The 16,144-nt window shown below is 31.6% G+C and overlaps 1 protein-coding gene across 1 annotated transcript; it reads right to left on the bottom strand.

Annotated features, from left to right (window-relative positions):
- Nucleotides 1-9,439: 9,439 nt before the first annotated feature.
- On the bottom strand, nucleotides 9,440-15,341 carry LOC129965595 (major facilitator superfamily domain-containing protein 6-A-like). Its single transcript, XM_056079626.1, has 3 exons — nucleotides 15,149-15,341; nucleotides 11,105-12,646; nucleotides 9,440-9,733 (listed from the first exon to the last, which is right to left on the bottom strand). Exons 1-3 carry the CDS (start codon nucleotides 15,324-15,326, stop codon nucleotides 9,492-9,494), a joined length of 1,962 nt encoding a protein of 653 aa, XP_055935601.1. The 5' UTR covers nucleotides 15,327-15,341; the 3' UTR covers nucleotides 9,440-9,491.
- Nucleotides 15,342-16,144: the final 803 nt, after the last annotated feature.

Below are 16,144 nucleotides of genomic sequence, written 5' to 3'. Positions count from 1 at the left end.
TATCGTTAAGATTTTGTTTCTTTTAAAATGTATACATTCATCCTGTTCAGTACATATGATTTTATATTTCCTTCTATTAAATTTAATCAAAAATTTACTTTAAAACGTGTGCAATGCTTTTACTCTTGGGCTTCCATTTTTTTCAAAAAAATTTTAAAATATATCATACATTACATTATAAGTATTTATAAAACATTGATTTGTACGAGGAAGTCAGAAATTCTTATTTTTGTTGTTTATTTTTACGGGGAAATATTATATAGCTTCTGAAATCCGATTATCTTTCATCTGGCTTGCCTTTTGCCACATTACGATGCATAGTTAGGAGTCTACCATAAAAACAAAAATGTATTACAATCGCTAGAAAAATTGACTTGGGACAGATGAAAATTCTAGATATAATTCAAATCATTCTATCATAAACGCCTCTAGATAGATGATAGCAAATATCTCTTCTTGAAGAGAATGTCTTCTAAGTCATCTCCCTCAATATCATTTGTGAATTTGATGCTTAAATATTGCACATTAATTGATCAACAAATATTGAAACATCTTATGAGAGATATCATTTGTGAATTTTATCCTTAAATATTGCACACTAATTGATCGATCAACAAATATTGAAACATCTTATGAGAGATATCATTTGTGAATTTTATCCTTAAATATTGCACACTAATTGATCAACAAATATTGAAACATCTTATGAGAAAAATGACTAACAGAACTATATGTTTATTCTTGGATTCTGAATTTTTTTTTTCTTTTACAAACTTTAACTTCCGGTTTTGAACTGTTTCAAAACAATGCTCAATAGAATATCTTCACAAAAATCGGACCAACCTTTAAATATCTTATGATATCACACAGATTTAATACTCTTATCCAGAGAATGTAAAAGAAAGAGAAAAAAGGCGATCATTAGATCTTGGTGTAGTCAGTTCAGAAAGCAAAGAAACGCAAAAGAAGATGGTTGAACAGAGGCTATCAGTACAATAATGCAGTCGTCTGTGAAAAATAATTCCCTCCTAGCCGTAATGCATATTGTTACGGGAAATGAACCCAAAATAACTTTGTGTTGAAAGGTAATAATTCCAACAGGCTCAATAATGAAGAACGGTCCTTTATTCGGCACGAAAACTCTGGATACACAGGCAGTAAAACAAAGCCAAAGCGTGCACAGGAATAAAATAAAGTTTTCAGTAAAGAGCAATACACAAGCAGTAAATCGATATTAAACAATCGTCACAGCACAAAGCGTTTAGAAAAAACTCCGCAGGGTAGAGACTTCTCTCAACTACCCAAATTTCTTTGACTCATCTGCTACTCACAATTGACTGACTTCAGCTGCTTGCTGTAATTTTACAGTTTCCATGATAAGGCAAGAAGTTTCCAGAAAAATATAATCGCTGTCAACTGATATATTGTCAAAATACCAGCAGTTTCATGAACTTTTTTGGCGCTAAATTACCAAATGATAGAAACCCTTAGAGGACATTGACCTAGCATCCATTCAACATCCGGTAGATCTATATAAAAACCACCTTTCTTACCAAAAGATATACTACGCTGGGAACTGACATTGCAAATTTCAACAATCTTATAAGTGGCATAGAACTGTATATACAAGGGGTGTTCAAATGAAAAAGTACGAAACGACACTGCGGGTACAAATGAAGACTTTATTCAAAGTACACACCATAGGCCTGAGCACAAAGATCCCATTGATTAACGAGCTGAAGGATTCCTTGTTCCTAGAATTAATGTGGCCGTGACGAGACTCAGTCCTTCTAAGCGTCCTTGAGTTTGCCGTCCAAGGCCCGCTATTTGTAGAAGTACAGAAGAACCATTCCTCGAGCACAGAAGAACCATTACTTCCGATGTGTACTATGAGACACCCTGAACTACGCAGGTCCACCAAGGACAAAAGACCAGGGCTACTCAAAGAGTGTGTAGTTCTTCTCCATGATAACACGCGTCCACACGTCTCCAGGGTCACACATGCGGAACTGGCCAAGTTCAAGTGGGAGCAGCCCGATTATCCGCCCTACAGCCCGGACATGTCGTCCTGCGATTTTCATGTGTTTGGTCCCCTGAGAAAACATCTGAAAGGGAAGCGCTTCTACTCCGACGGCGAACTCAAGGACGCTGTTAAGGACTGGGTCTCGTCAAGGCCACAAAAATTCTGGGAACAAGGAATCCTTCGGCTCGTTAATCAATGAGATCGTTGTGCTCATGCCTATGGTGTATACTTTGAATAAAGACTCCATTTATATCCACAGTGTCGTTTAGTACCTTTTCATTTGAACAACCCTTGTATACAAAAACTTTATATAGCTAAATGAGAATAAACAATGCATCTATTATTTTCCTTATACTCTGAGATATATGCCACTGAGATTTGATGCCATTTTGACCACTAGCTTTTTTTTTCTGAAATACTCTGGACAATTATACATTAATTTTAACTATACTTTATTTTTTATTTCTATAATTAATATCATCAATCACAAAATTTACTAATCCTTACTCCTCTAATTTTAACAGCTAATAATTCTCGCAAACTTCTCAGCAAAACAATTTCAGTAGTATTCGCATTATATATATTATTTATTAAGCCTTCATTCGACATTCTGCTCATTCAAATATATGTCAGCCTCAAAATAGGATCAAACCTTTTGAGGTAGATACTTTGAAGGTAGATATTTATTGTTCGTAAATTACATTGATTCTTTTTTTCTTAAAAGATCGAATTTGCTTATTGCGCTTGTTGTCACTATCAAGAAATTTCATATCGTTACAACACACCATACAATCTTTTTTCTTTGAATTAAAGTTACTTAAGTTCTAATTATATATTAGCAAATTAATTAATTCATAAAATAACTTTTTTCATAAGACTCCTCTTTCATTGTTTTCATTGGATCAATGATTCAAGATACAAATAATGACGGCAAAATTGTAAAAATTCTTATAAAAATACCATCAAACAAAGCAAAAACATAGTTAATAGTGGAATTATATATAATGCAAATTTAAACCAAATTAGCTGGAATTATTAGAGAGAAAAAAAACTGTTGCAAAGAGAATAAACCATTAATGTGATGGCGGAATCTAGTAGGCACTTTTGCAAATTATTCACTTAAAGTTATGACATTTTTATACATATGTATTAAAATATTAATACATCAAATATCTTTCAAAAACACTTTAAAATAAAATACATGTGGGTGTGATGGGTTTTAATGCATCAGTCCACTTGAATTAGCTTAATCTTTTATTCTTGATTAACAAATGATGATTCTGATGAATTTTACAAATGAGAATTCAATGATGAAGGAATTTATATTACATGAAGATGGACAGTTGATGTTGTTTAAAGGATCTTTCCCACCTGCGCGTGGTTCACTAGCATTTGCAGAGGAATTCTTCAACGTAAGAATTCCAGTTTCGGCCCTTTCTCAGAGTATCACGGCTTCTCGGTTTCCGGTCGCACCCTTCTCGGCGGACGTCCGTTCTCTCCCCTCGTCTAGTGAACTCTGAACTCTGCCCTCCGACTGCTGGCTATCACCGGACCGGATGAACACAGAGTGCCCTCTCGTGGAGTTAATTTACCACATCGCTCGGCCATCGACATGTGAGGTCCTCCGAACTCTGAAACACACAAATGAAGGAGAAAAAAAAGAGAGAGGACATTGAAGACAAAGGATAGAAATAAAAAAAAAAAAAGAGTGATGATGAAAAAAGAAATGTATTGATATCAAGTTGCAACTGCATCAGTCCAGGGCTTCATGTGATCAGCTGAAGTGGAAGTTGCCTCAGGCCCTTCATGAGATCCTACTTTTGCTACGTCGTAACGATCATGTGGCTTTATCTTGACCACTTTGTAAGGTCCAAGAAACTTAGGTCTTAGCTTCAGACCTTCTCCTAGCTGGGTTCTTTTAATTGCTACCAAGTCGTTTATTTTATAGAGTGGGGCAATTCTACGATGTTTGTTATATTGCCGTCGGTTCTCTTCTTTAATTTTGAAGATATTTGCTTTGGCCTCCTCACGAATTGTTTCTTTTTCTTGAATCATGGAGTGCAAGAATTCTTGATCTAGGATTTCTTTGATTCTTAGGTCCGTTTTGTTTCGCATCTTCACACCTGCCCCGCGAATGACCTCTAGTTCCATCGTTTTCGGTACAACGATGAGTTCACGTCCATCTTTGAGTTCTTTCTCGACCAGAGTTTTCAACAATTGCATACGTTCGTCAGCAGCTTCTTGTGCAGTTGCGATCTTAGATGTAATTTTGCTTTGGGAACGGGTGACCATGCACACTGCATTCCTGCTCAATGCATCTACCTGTTTATTTTCGGTGCTTACCAATTCATTATTCTGAATAAGACTCAGACATTTTGGCGGGAAAATTCCTTCCATTACTAATTGATCACTTATAACTGCCTCAATCTCAACGGGTTTACATTCCTCATTAAAAGCAAATGAAAAGGTTGCAGTTTGAGCAGAAATTTCATTTCCGAAACAAGTTTTAATTTTTATATTTCCCGTAATTTTTTTGATAGGAAAAAATGATTTGTTCACAATTATAAGTTCACTTCCTGAATCTTTTAGAAACTTTACTTTTTTTCCATCCACAAAAATATAAATATATTCTAGCATATTTTTTGGCTTAGTTCCAATTCCCGATATAACAAATTTGTTTTCTGTCTCACTTTCATTTGTAGATTTTTCAAATCGTTTTGGACAGTTACGAGCGAAATGAAAGCTTTCTCCCTTTTCCCCGCATACATAACAAATCCTTTCCGGTTTAACATTTTGATATTTGTTTCGACGAAACGATTCACTTTCCATTGCCTGTTTTTGAAACCTTGATGCTTTCGTTTCACTACTATGTACATTAGAATTACTGACTTCAGATAACGATTTACCCCGAGATGCAAAAAATAAATCACATTCGCGACCTAACTGAGTTGGCGGAAACCATGTTTTTCCTTCGCGAATACCTATGTATTCTTTAGTTTTGAAATCCAAAGTTTCGAACAATTTATTAGCAACAATTAGATCAAATAATTTTTTAAAATCTCTTTTTACTTCTCTTACCTGACAATAGTAATCAAATGTTGCAGTTAATCGCGATGCAAATTGAACATGCGATTCGTTTGGTAAACGTTGAGCATTTTTAAAATTACTAAGACATTCTCGAGGTGTCGGCTGAAATTCAGCTAAAAATAACTCTTTTAATTTTTCATAATCCGACAAATCCTGCTCAGTTGCATACGTTAAAACATTATTAGCTTTAACCCCTAGCAAATTAATTAATATCTCAGCTTGTAAGTCTTTAGGAACTTCTTTAGTAATAAATGCCTTTTCTAAGGAAGTAAAAAACAAATGCATTGCCTCGGGTTTATCAGGAACAGAAATTGTTAGTGTTTTAATACTTCTTATTAAATTTTCAACACTAAAAGGCACGTTTGATCGCTCACTAGGCAATGATTGTTTTTTCAATTTTTCTAGCTCAATCTCCTTCTCGAGTCGGGCCAATTTCATTCTTTCAATCTCTAACTTGGATTGTTCAGTAACTGCCTGAGCCGTACGATCCTCAACGATCGATTTTATGACGCCACGGACAAATTCTTGATCCGTTTTAAAAACATCAGAATTCTCAATTAATTTCTTAAGTTCCAAAATTTTAGCATTTTCTGACACAGTTTCACCGAGTTCTTCGGCAAGTATTTTTAAATCACACTTCTTTAAATTATTTAAGATACTCATTTTCAGAAATATGGCAGAATAAATATAAAACAGGAGTAGCACAGTACCTTTTAAAATTTGTTGTTCACCGGCTCCGAGCCCCCATGGTTGTGGGTGTGATGGGTTTTAATGCATCAGTCCACTTGAATTAGCTTAATCTTTTATTCTTGATTAACAAATGATGATTCTGATGAATTTTACAAATGAGAATTCAATGATGAAGGAATTTATATTACATGAAGATGGACAGTTGATGTTGTTTAAAGGATCTTTCCCACCTGCGCGTGGTTCACTAGCATTTGCAGAGGAATTCTTCAACGTAAGAATTCCAGTTTCGGCCCTTTCTCAGAGTATCACGGCTTCTCGGTTTCCGGTCGCACCCTTCTCGGCGGACGTCCGTTCTCTCCCCTCGTCTAGTGAACTCTGAACTCTGCCCTCCGACTGCTGGCTATCACCGGACCGGATGAACACAGAGTGCCCTCTCGTGGAGTTAATTTACCACATACATTATTTTTTTATAAAAAAAATAAAAGATGCTTAATTTTTTAAAAATTCAAAATATTTTATACGACTTAATTTTTAATTATTTTTTTCTTTACAACCCTTATAAATTTATCTAGAACACATATATTTATAAGGGTGCTATTTTTATGTATTATATAACATATATTTTTAATGTATGTTTATAATGTAATTTTTGTATGAATTTGTAATTCCATTTAAATTTTAATTTTTTAAAAAATATTTTTATGTTCACTCACTGAATTTTTATAAGAATTTTTTGTTTTTCTTAATTAAAATTGACTTTAAATCATCTAAAAAAAACTCAAAACGTTAAATATACATATCCAGTTAATGTTTAATCGAAATCTTTATTATCAGTTTTATTTAATTTCCACTAAAATAGACACCTGGAACATTTCAAAAGTATTTAAATCTAATAACAATATCATTTTGAGAAAATCTTTTAAAATGCACTTAATTTCTCTTGGCCCTTCACTATTCATTTTATTGAATAATACATTTTATTATGCCATTTTAATTGAATATAAACATATATTTTGGTAATAAAATAATGAAAATAGATTTTCATATTTTCACTTTTTTTAAAGTCCACCGTTCTCTTAAGAATATTTCATTTGGATATGAGGAAAAATAAATAAAATATGCCATTTTTTTCACATATATGATTTTTTCATAGAGTTAGTTTAATTAATAATTTTCGCCAAAACTATACTTAAATTATGTACATACACGTGTATTAGTTATAGCTATCTTCAAATTGAACATCATTGTTAAGAAAAATAGCATTCCAAACGTTTTATTGTGGGTTTTAATAATTTTCATTAATAAAATTTGATGAATGTGTGTAATGGCGGTACATGCGGCATCAATCCTTAATACAGTAATGCAAAATATACTGTTTCATTTTGGTACACCTAGAGGCAGATTTAGATATTTAGCGCCTTATGCAGTGCATATTTTGCAGCCTTCCTTTTAATAAACAAATTAATTTTGTTTTCCGTTGCTAATATGTTTCCTTTAATATGTTAATGATTTATATTAGATTAATCATTTTTACTATATTAACTTCGTGAAAATATAAATGTTTTTCTTTATCTATTATGATTTGAAACTGTCCAACATACACGCTTGCATTGAATATTCATTGAAACAGTCGTTCGATGTCTATAAATAACTAAATGGATTTATTAAAATATTTAGAAGAACGAATTATATTTGATAAAGTGTTAATATTATCCTAAAATATAATTTCAAAGAATTCACATTTTTTATAAACTTGTCGATTTGGCAAATAGGAATTGAAACTTTCCAGTTGCCAGGCTTTCGATACTCGTTCAGCGTTGCAGTCCCAGGAAGCTGTAAATTTGCCAATTAATCAATGCAGATATCAATTATTCTTAAATATAAGTATTTATTTCAATGCATGCACATAAGTTCATATTTTTTTCATTATGTTTTTTTGTTATTTTGAATGGCCAACGGAATTAACTTTCTGGATATTCTTAAGTTCAATTTGCTTCAAAATTATTATTAATGAAAAAAAAACCTGCAACTAATTTTCATTCACACATGAGTAAAATAGATAAATGATTCCATTGTGAATGTTCAGTTTCCATTTCAAAATTCTTATTGAAACACACTAACAAGCATCGCTCATTTACGCATGAAAAAATATAAATAAAAGGCATTGTTCTTATTTTTTTTTCGGCTTATTATTGGCCCATGTAGTTGGATAGTGTATCCAACAAGTAAAAAGCAACACATTTGGTTTCATTGTTTAGGTTGTCAGGCTAGCAAAAAATTCCAATTCTGCCTTATTCACGATTTCAATGTAAAAAGAAGCTGTGCATTGCGATGAATTTAAGCTCTCAGTAGACAGCAATTTATAAACAATAAAAAACAAATAATAATTTAATACCAAGAAAAATAATTATTCAATGTAAAAAAGATGATAAAAATCTTTACAGTATTTCCTTGCAATGTTTTATAATCTGTTGTAAGAATATTACAATTCTCTTTTTTATAATCCGTTGTAAGGTCGCGATTCTTCTCCGTAGCCACTGATCGATTGTTTGATCATGTGATTAAATAGAATTTATATGGCAATAAAATTACAATACTTAACATTTACCTATCTCTAAGACAAACTGATGCGCATGATGAATAGACCAATAAAAAACTGCGGACTAGGTCTCCCAAAAATTTTCTTGAAAACTCTCAAATAAATTATTATTTCTCCTCATAAAACTGTCACCTTGAACATGACCTTGAAAGATACGACTCGTCAGAATTTTATTTTCACACATGTAATAAATAAATAAATAAAAACCAATATAAACTGCATGGCATTGACGAACAATTGTAAAGAAAAATCGAATATTGGTGCGAATCTAATGGTTTTACAGAATCTAGCATGATTTTTGGCGATTAATCGCAGATAAGCGGTTAATATGGAAGAAGCAAAAAATCAAAAATTTATTTTCGGTCCATTTTCTTCCAACCATTGAAATCAAAATATGACCCACTTAGAACTACAATTGCAGTATATATATATATATATATATATATATATATATATATATATATATATGAGAATTTAACTTCGGTTAGTTGTGAATTCTTTTCCATATTTTTTTTGTTTTGTTTGTTTGTTTGTTCGTTTGCTTATTTTGCGCTTGAAATACTTCATTTGCTTATTTTACAGCTTCAGGTTTAATATTTTCACGTTTTTTTCCTGTCTTACACAGCATTCTATAATAATCTGAAAAGGCCACGATGTTTAGTATCATGTATTAAGTAATATAAGTATTTGAGTGTGCTTATGATCTCTATTTTAAGAAGTGTCAATTTACAGTTGTAGCAGGTGAATTTTACAGTTTCGGAACTTACAATCAACATGTAGGTTTATTTACTAAATTAAACTCCAAAAACTTGAATGTAATGCAAATTCTCAGTTTCCATTTATCACCCAAGTTAATTAACTAAAAAATTCAACTTTGCCCTTTATGATTTCTAAAAAATGGGTCGCAATGTTTCAGAATTCCTGTTCTAGAGCATTTAAATTATATTTATATTGTTTAAATCTGGAATCTTATTGATCGAAATAGTAATATCAAACAAACTATTAAGTTTTGAAATTTTAATACTGAAACCACAAGAACGCAAAGATAGCTAGGAATGAACTTTTTTCTGAATAACAACATTTGAGAAGTGTTCAGACACTCAAATACGGTTTTTGGAGATTCTGCTGCAACAATTCAGATCCCAAGGGAAGCTTAGAGCTGTCTGATTGGTGATTGGTTTTATTGTGACTTTCCTGCTTTCTTATGGTGAAGAAATATAATAAGAGGCTGGTGATGAAATCAATTCCGAAATAGATGCTAATGTAGATGAACGTCTGATGAGTACCAAGGTAATCGAATCCCAATCCTGCAAATACACATCCCAGGCCAGCTCCTGTAAAGAATAAAAGAAAAAATATTTTCAACGGAAAACACTATCTCTATTAGTTTGTTTTTCGTTTTTTAAGATCACAATTAAAGAAGACCCTCAAAATTAAAGAAAACCCTTTGTGAAGTAAAATTCCATTAATAACTTATGAAGATATTCATCGTAAAAAAAATCTACCATGGATGCTTATTTTACTTTAGGTAAAATAAAATATCCTCTTCTGTAGCTACATGCTGATTATTTCGGAAAAAATTACATCAATTTGAGCAGAGGCCAGATGACGAAGACGAAATCCATGGGGGCATCAAATTCGCCTGCCAGCAGGAGAATATTTCACATCGACGGGCTTTACGTGTACCAAACGCATGCACACGGTGGACACATTGTAAGAATCAGGACTTGAAGCCAAAACTTTACAATCTAATCACCACAATTGATAGAAAATTATAAGGACATCCTGTTATGACTCTTAAAATTGCTTGTTTGATGCATTTGGAAAAAAAATATGATGAATATTAAATTAAAGAACAAGATCATTCTTCAGATCTGTATTTCAATTTTTGGAAAAGAATATGCCAGCCAATATGCATCTTCTAAAATTTATCTGTTCAAATTAAGCTACTTCTAGTTTTAAAGCAAAAGTCTCAAAAATTAATTATTACTCCATTTCGACATGTATTTCATATATCTTTTGATAAAATATAAATATTATGATATGTTTGTGATGCACGATAAATGCTTCTATATGAATTGTTTCCTTTTGTTGAATCAAATCTTTTGATCCATAGGTTGGAATTTCTGAAATTTCATTTGTTAAATGTTATATTTTAAAAACTGTTATTGATATGCATAGCATTATTATTTTAAAAGCATATGATTATATCTTAATAGTTACAATATTTGTAGACTCACTTGCATTTTCCCTGGCTTCAAGTGGAGGGATAAAATGCTTACAACATTCTTTTAAAGAAACCTAAAATTCCCTGTCCAAAGTCTACACGTGTCAAAGAACATCAAAATCTCCTTGTAAAATCACTGAAGGGATAAATTTCACTCTCTTAAGAATTATTTTCTTTCATCTAATTATTATATTGTCAAAGACCAGTAGATTTTCTTATCCTTTTGCACAGCTATAATGAAAATTATTTTCTCTTGATATTAGGAAAAGAATACTTTTAAAATTAAACATTTTTAAGGAAACTACTAGAAAGCATTTTACACAGAGCATAATCCTGATGGATTTATTTCACTGCAATTAATTTTTATTTTTATCTCTCCAAAAAGCGTTCCATTAAAAAATTCTTAGAACTGCAACTTGATAAAGAATATTAAAAGAAATGGAAAAATGAAAACATAATTATGAATCATTAATCTTACCTAAACCTTCATGAGTGGTGAACAAAATGGATTGAGTCGTTGCTTCAGTACCAGGCTTGGAACGCAATTTCCCATAAGTTGCTAAAACTGCATAATAAAGTCCATATGTAAGACCGTGACTAATTTCTATGGGAAGTACCCACCACGGATTATAAAGATAACCATAGAAAAGAAATCTAAGTCCATAAACCAATAATGCAGCACTTAAAATCTGATAGTGTCCAATCTTCCTTATGATACGTCCAGAAAAGAACATGCATGGAATCACGCCAAGGAAACTTTCGACAGCAATTGTTAGTCCACCCAGAAATTTAGTGCCTCCTAAAGTTGTAAGAAACCATATCAGATAGAACCATATTATACCGATGCCAACTCCGTTCATTAAATTCACAAGCTCAAACGACAGAAACTCCTTTGATCTGAAGATTATTCCTACATCGCTGAGAATGCTTTTGGAAAATTGAGGTTTCACGATGTCCAACTGAGTGATATTCCACATGAATAAAAGCAACATTATTGCCATCAGGATCCAGGATGAAATAAAACCACCTGTGTGTTCGTTTAACAACCCTCCGATTGGTGCAAGGAGACCCCAGCCAATGTTGCCCCATAACCGTAACTTGCCGAAATCGTCATTAGTCCTTTGAATACTTTCACAGCAAGCTGTGTCGACCAAAGTGAAATTAGCATTTTCACAGATGCATGAAATAGAAAAAAGTATAGCAAAGATCCAGAAGTGATAAGTTCGAAAATCACTGATAGTTTCTTGTTCAAAATCCTTTGCATCGATTAAATTATTTGCCGATGAATTTTGTGCTAGACATGACATAAACATTTCCCGAGAATCCTTAGTTATTACAGAGCACTTAAGTAAAGGACTTCTTTTCGGAAATCGATCAGCTTCATGTGATTGATGCTTTCGTATACAAAACAGTTCTTGGCAATTGCTAGAATTTTGAGAGACGTTATGATGACACAAGCAAAAATTTGAACAAAATGAGTATTTTTGATTGCAAAATAAATATAGCTCTTCTTTATTAATTGCTTTGCTAAATAAATAAAAAGAGCTGCCTTCAAAACGGTTGGTGGTGAAAAATTCATCAGAATTGTTCAAACAATTATCGATACCAATAAAACAACTCATGCAAGTTCCATTTGGAAATTGAATTTTTGTCAGGTTTGTAGATTTCGTCAGTGAAACCTTATTTGTGATCTGTTTAGATTGCAGGAAATTTCTGTATTCATTGTACAAATTTGTCGAATTCAAGTTTTGTCCTACGAGAAATGCTGAGAAATTTCCTAGCTCACGTGGTTCTACTTTAGGGATCGCAAGTAGTGAAAAAAGACATGTCAAACTAAGAAGAGATAAAACACATATAACTACTTTTAGTTGATTAAAATAATCAGCAATATAACCGATGAGTGGTTTGGTGAATACGAAAAGAAACATCTGCGCCGTAAGAATTGCCCCCAAAGATGCAGCAGCGAATCCAAGTTCTTCCTTTGCATATACAGGTATGAATACTAATGCTGGTGCAAGACCTTAAAAAGTAAAACAAAATCACGTTAGCTGTCATATCATCACGTAATATTATGAATAAAAAGTATGATAATTTAGCAAGCAAGCAAGTTTTAAAAAGCATAATTATGAACCAATTCCAAATCACAAATTGTGAGATATGATTTCATAAGTCATCACAGAAAAAAGAATGCGAATGATGCTTATTTCTAAATTTAAATGTTATGATATGAATTTTCTATTTTGTGTCGAGCTGTAGTTGAGTTTTTTGTCCGGGATTTTTTGCATGATAGAGAGGATAACAAGATATAAGAACAAGAGATAAGATAGAGAGGATAACAAGATTAATTTTTAAATATGTTTAATAGAAATTTTTAAAAATGGGCTCACTTATGTGAAAAATAAGATTGACAAAATTTCATTTCGATGAAACAACGTTAAGGCCAACCTCATAAGGTATAAGTACTAAAAAAAACCCAGATATTTTCCTCAAACAATGGGAGGAGGGTTGTTATAACATTAAAGCGGTTTATTTCAGGAACTTTAAAGCCAATCTCATAAGGTATAAGTACTAAAAAAACCCCAGATATTTTTCTCAAACAATGGGAGGAGGGTTGTTATAACATTAAAGCGGTTTATTTCAGGAACTTTAAAGCCAATCTCATAAGGTATAAGTACTAAAAAAAACCCAGATATTTTCCTCAAACAATGGAAGGAGGGTTGTTATAACATTAAAGCGGTTTATTTCAGGAACTTTAAAGCCAACCTCATAAGGTATAAGTACTAAAAAAACCCCAGATATTTTCCTCAAACAATGGGAGGAGGGTTGTTATAACATTAAAGCGGTTTATTTCAGGAACTTTAAAGCCAACCTCATAAGGTATAAGTACTAAAAAAACCCAGATATTTTCCTCAAACAATGGGAGGAGGGTTGTTATAACATTAAAGCGGTTTATTTCAGGAACTTTAAAGCCAACCTCATAAGGAATAAGTACTAAAAAAACCCAGATATTTTCCTCAAACAATGGGAGGAGGGTTGTTATAACATTAAAGCGGTTTATTTCAGGAACTTTAAAGCCAACCTCATAAGGTATAAGTACTAAAAAAACCCCAGATATTTTTCTCAAACAATGGGAGGAGGGTTGTTATAACATTAAAGCGGTTTATTTCAGGAACTTTAAAAAAAAATTTCTAGACAAAGATCCGAGCTTTTTATTCCAATAAATAATTTAATGAACATAAAAGACATAAATTATTCCACATTCCAATGCTGATAAATTATATTTATTTTATAATCTTGCTCTTTCATAATCACTTAATTGCAGAGTAGTTCTTGATCTATATATAAGATAGCACGAAATGCAGCTAGGAACGTTCCAGGATACATGTCAGGCTCCTCTATCATAGAGAGGTTATTTGTTACGGAATGCAATCTCCTCCCCTAATAAAAATATTTTTAAAGTCGAGAAGACAAATCTTTAGGCATTTTAGTTCTTTTCCATAGATATTTCAGATATGAAAAAATTAAAATCTCAGGAATTAAATAAAAGAATGCAAGAAACATAGAACAAAGTTATCGCTGAAATGCACAGAATGACACATTTTAATAATAAAAATAAAGAAGTTCTTTAAAAACACTACTTTTTTTTAGTTTCTTTTAAAAAAAGTAACCAATTTTCTTGTCAAAAATCGAGTGATCAAAACAAAAACAAGTAGCGGTGATCGAAAAATTCTTGTATATATAAATTTGAATATATATTACATTCATAATATCATTTACAATTAACGTATATCAGCATACTATCATATATATATATATATATATATATATATGATAATAATACACACATCTGTTTTGACCCCCAGATGTTAAACAAAAAAAAAGAGTAAATGAATAAATCTAACCCCACATTTAAGTATTTAAGTACTTTAATAAAAGTATTTTCTATAAAAAAAACTTATAAAAGTATTAAAAGTTAAAATTATATCATTTAACTTTTAATATATCTCCCAATTCATTCATATAAAGCCTTGTAATAATTTTTCTCTCTAATTCACTATCAAATGGCGATTTTCATGCGGAATTAAAATTTAATAAAATCAATAAATTGATTGATAATTAATTACTGGAAATTTAAGGTATTGCACTGTCATCAGAAACAGTCAAATGTGCAAAATTTCACAACTCAAGTATATTTGAAAGTGAGTGAAAAATCGGTCACAAAATTCCATTTTTGTGCCCTTGAAACAAATTGGGGGGGGGGGGGGGACAGATTGTAGAAAATAATTAGAATCTAAATTTGATCTACTTCCCCTTCGAATCAATATTCAGATTTGTTAAATTACAACGAAGCAAATTTATTGTTCTTTGTTTTGGCGTCTCACAGATCGCCATTTTGAAAATTTTGCTGTATATCAGTAAAATACTTCGAGTTTTAAAACGAAATTTATCTGGAAGTAAAAATTCATTGATACCATATTAATATAAAAGCAAGAAGGGGGGAAAAAGGCAGAGGACACTTTACCTCCATTGTGTAAGAAATAGATAATCTTGAATCTAAGCATTTCTTTATTAAATTTCGGAGGTTCTTTTGACTGCTGTTTTTCAAGTGTTTTACGTATGATATTACAGACATTTGTATTATTCATTTCAATAGCTATTGTTCTTGGAGACTTTGCTTTTTCTGAAGCCTGTTCCTTCATATCTGGAATGATTTATTCTTGTTATCCTGTAAAAAAAGGAAAATTATCATCAAACTAATTTTGATAAATATTTGCTATCAATAAACAATAGATTGTGCATAGTAAACAGTGAAAATTGATGAATCGGCTTCGTCTAGAAGTTCCATATTCTTGTGAAAATGAATATGCAATACAACAGCATTGCTCGGTTGTTAAACATATTTTATATAAATATGCATAATATTACAATTATTTTTTATTATTTTTTTAAATTGGAATATCAATAAATATTCTGGAGAGGGAAAAAACGTTTATTTGAATAAATAAATACAATTTTAACATGATAATTTCATTATTTCCTAAAAGAACATATTTTAAACTACTTTTTTGCCTAATTTTCATTCTTATTAAACCGCATTTTTTATATCATAATTGTTTTATTTTTCATATCCTTCAAATATCTTTACCCAAAAGTTGGTGATTTTTCTCTCTCATTAAAACACGAAAAACAAATATTCAGATTTCTGGGAAAGAATGGATTTTCGTATTTTGATTTAAAGATGAGACCTTAAACGTTTTTAATTATTGCTATACTCTCTGAAAAGTAAGCCCTAATTCAAAATAATTAAAAGAAATGCGAGCATGTTCTTTCATGGGATTTTATTACTTCACGACAATGCTTGACCATTTGTTGCCGACGACACATAGAAGTTAATTGTATTATTCAGAAAATAACTGAAATACCCACCTTGTATTTCTGACTTGGCACCGAGTGACAACCAATTATTAATTCATATCAAATCATCCTTTGACATTAAGCAATACTACAACACCAATCA

The sequence above is a fragment of the Argiope bruennichi genome, chromosome 4 (genome assembly GCF_947563725.1).
Source record: "Argiope bruennichi chromosome 4, qqArgBrue1.1, whole genome shotgun sequence".
In the NCBI taxonomy this organism is placed as follows: domain Eukaryota; kingdom Metazoa; phylum Arthropoda; class Arachnida; order Araneae; family Araneidae; genus Argiope; species Argiope bruennichi.
Note: the sequence above shows the minus strand (reverse complement) of the source record. Positions and strands in the feature narration are given on the sequence as shown.